Genomic DNA, 1,509 nt, shown 5'->3' on the forward strand with positions numbered 1-1,509 from the left:
CACTGTTTTTAATACTACGTTTCACAATTTTTGACTAAAATGAATGCAGCTAAACTCATTATCAATGGTAATGTGTACCTTGGTGCACCTTCATCCACCACCACCACCACCACCACCAGCCAAAGCACCACCAAAGGACGTCACAACAAGCGGAACGTCCGTCGTAAAGCGCTCAAAAAATTAAAAAAAAACGCTGCAAAAAAAAACAACGTCGTCAAGTCGAACGGATCTGGTGGATCAAATGAACTCAATGAACTTCGACTCCGAATTTCAGCTACAGAGCAGGCTCTCAAGGAAGCCAAAGAGGCTTTGAGTACCAAGCTCAAAACAGTGGTCAGCGTTTTGCCAGCTCAACCTGCTCCTACTAAAGTCCTCCAAAAACCAGCCAATAGCTGGAGCGAGGAAATGGAAGTAGAAGAAGAAAAAGCTAAACGTGAGAAACGTGCTCAACGTTTCGCTTCTCATCTGTAGGCCACCATCTTCTGCCTACTGCAATTTTTCTTCTTCTTTTGTGGTCCCCATCTTTTTTTCTTTTTGACCGCCCACAACACAGCACACACTGCTTCCACTTACCTTGTTGTTTCTCCCTTTTCTACTTCTTATATCTTTCAAGAGTTTTAACCCCTTTTTAATATGAGATGAGTTGTACTTTGTTGTACATATTTACACACACAATAAACTAAGAATCGTAATCAAATTGGCACAACTTGATGATGCCTTAGAATGAGTACTTCGAGCTGCGACTTGAGGTAGAGCGCCTTCCGGCGAAAGAAGCTCACCGACTTGATCAGCCGCTCCAGCTCCGCCGTGTCGATGTCCTCAATGAATTGCACGCTCTTGGCTCTTCAGCTGCTCTATGGTGGCTCCTTCACTTGGGGCAACTCGTAGCCGTATTTTTGCGCCAGTAGCTTCCGCTCCACTTCGACTTCGGCAGGGTCGGCAAGGTACCCTCGGTTCTTCGGGTTGCTGTAGTACTCGAATGCATCTTCGGTTGGAAGTTCTCTTTTCGGAATAGGTTGTCCTGAAGGGAAAAATGATTAAAGTTAATCAGGTTGATTAAAAAGGCCATAAAAGCCAATCCTTTACCGCTCTCGAAGAACTTGGCTGGATTGTGCAGGGCCATGACGCTCTTCATGTCAAAGTAAGCCGTGGTGATGCTGCCGCCGTGTCGCTCAACAGCAGCGATGACCTGCTCTGAGGCGTGCTGGACTTTAATGTTGATCTTGCTCTTGAAGCTGTCCATTCCTTCGTCCACCAGGTTGACGCCGTAGTGGTGCAGCTTTGGGTCCATTTTGAAGAAGTGCGAATTGCAGATGGAAGCCAGATCTGTAGTACACCTGCAGCACCAGGCCGAGGTCTTCAAAGCCAAACTTGACAAAGTGCGAGTCGGTCAGGTTCCAACCAGGGAATGAAGGGCAGCGGCGGAGGCGACGTCTGTGAATGCAGCTGCAAGAAGTCAACATCACTCGTCGAGATGATCGGCCCAAAGATGACGATGAAGAGGCGGGC

At 47.4% G+C, this 1,509-nt stretch overlaps 1 protein-coding gene across 1 annotated transcript; it reads right to left on the minus strand.

Annotated features, from left to right (window-relative positions):
• Positions 1-854: 854 nt before the first annotated feature.
• On the minus strand, positions 855-1,291 carry LOC108383155 (39S ribosomal protein L15, mitochondrial-like). Its single transcript, XM_017639535.1, has 2 exons — positions 1,087-1,291; positions 855-1,021 (listed from the first exon to the last, which is right to left on the minus strand). Exons 1-2 carry the CDS (start codon positions 1,289-1,291, stop codon positions 855-857), a joined length of 372 nt encoding a protein of 123 aa, XP_017495024.1.
• Between the last annotated feature and the right edge of the window lie 218 nt (positions 1,292-1,509).

This window comes from Rhagoletis zephyria, unplaced genomic scaffold (genome assembly GCF_001687245.7).
Source record: "Rhagoletis zephyria isolate East Lansing unplaced genomic scaffold, Rhagoletis_zephyria_1.1 Rzeph_scaffold_31069, whole genome shotgun sequence".
Taxonomy (NCBI): Eukaryota; Metazoa; Arthropoda; class Insecta; order Diptera; family Tephritidae; genus Rhagoletis; species Rhagoletis zephyria.

Coding starts and splice junctions, on each gene's coding strand:
- LOC108383155 (XM_017639535.1), bottom strand. CDS start 1,291: ATGGACCCAAAGCTGCACCACTACGGCGTCAACCTGGTGGACGAAGGA. Junction 1,022..1,086: donor AGCCAAGTTCTTCGAGAGCG/GTAAAGGATTGG, acceptor TTTTCCCTTCAG/GACAACCTATTCCGAAAAGA.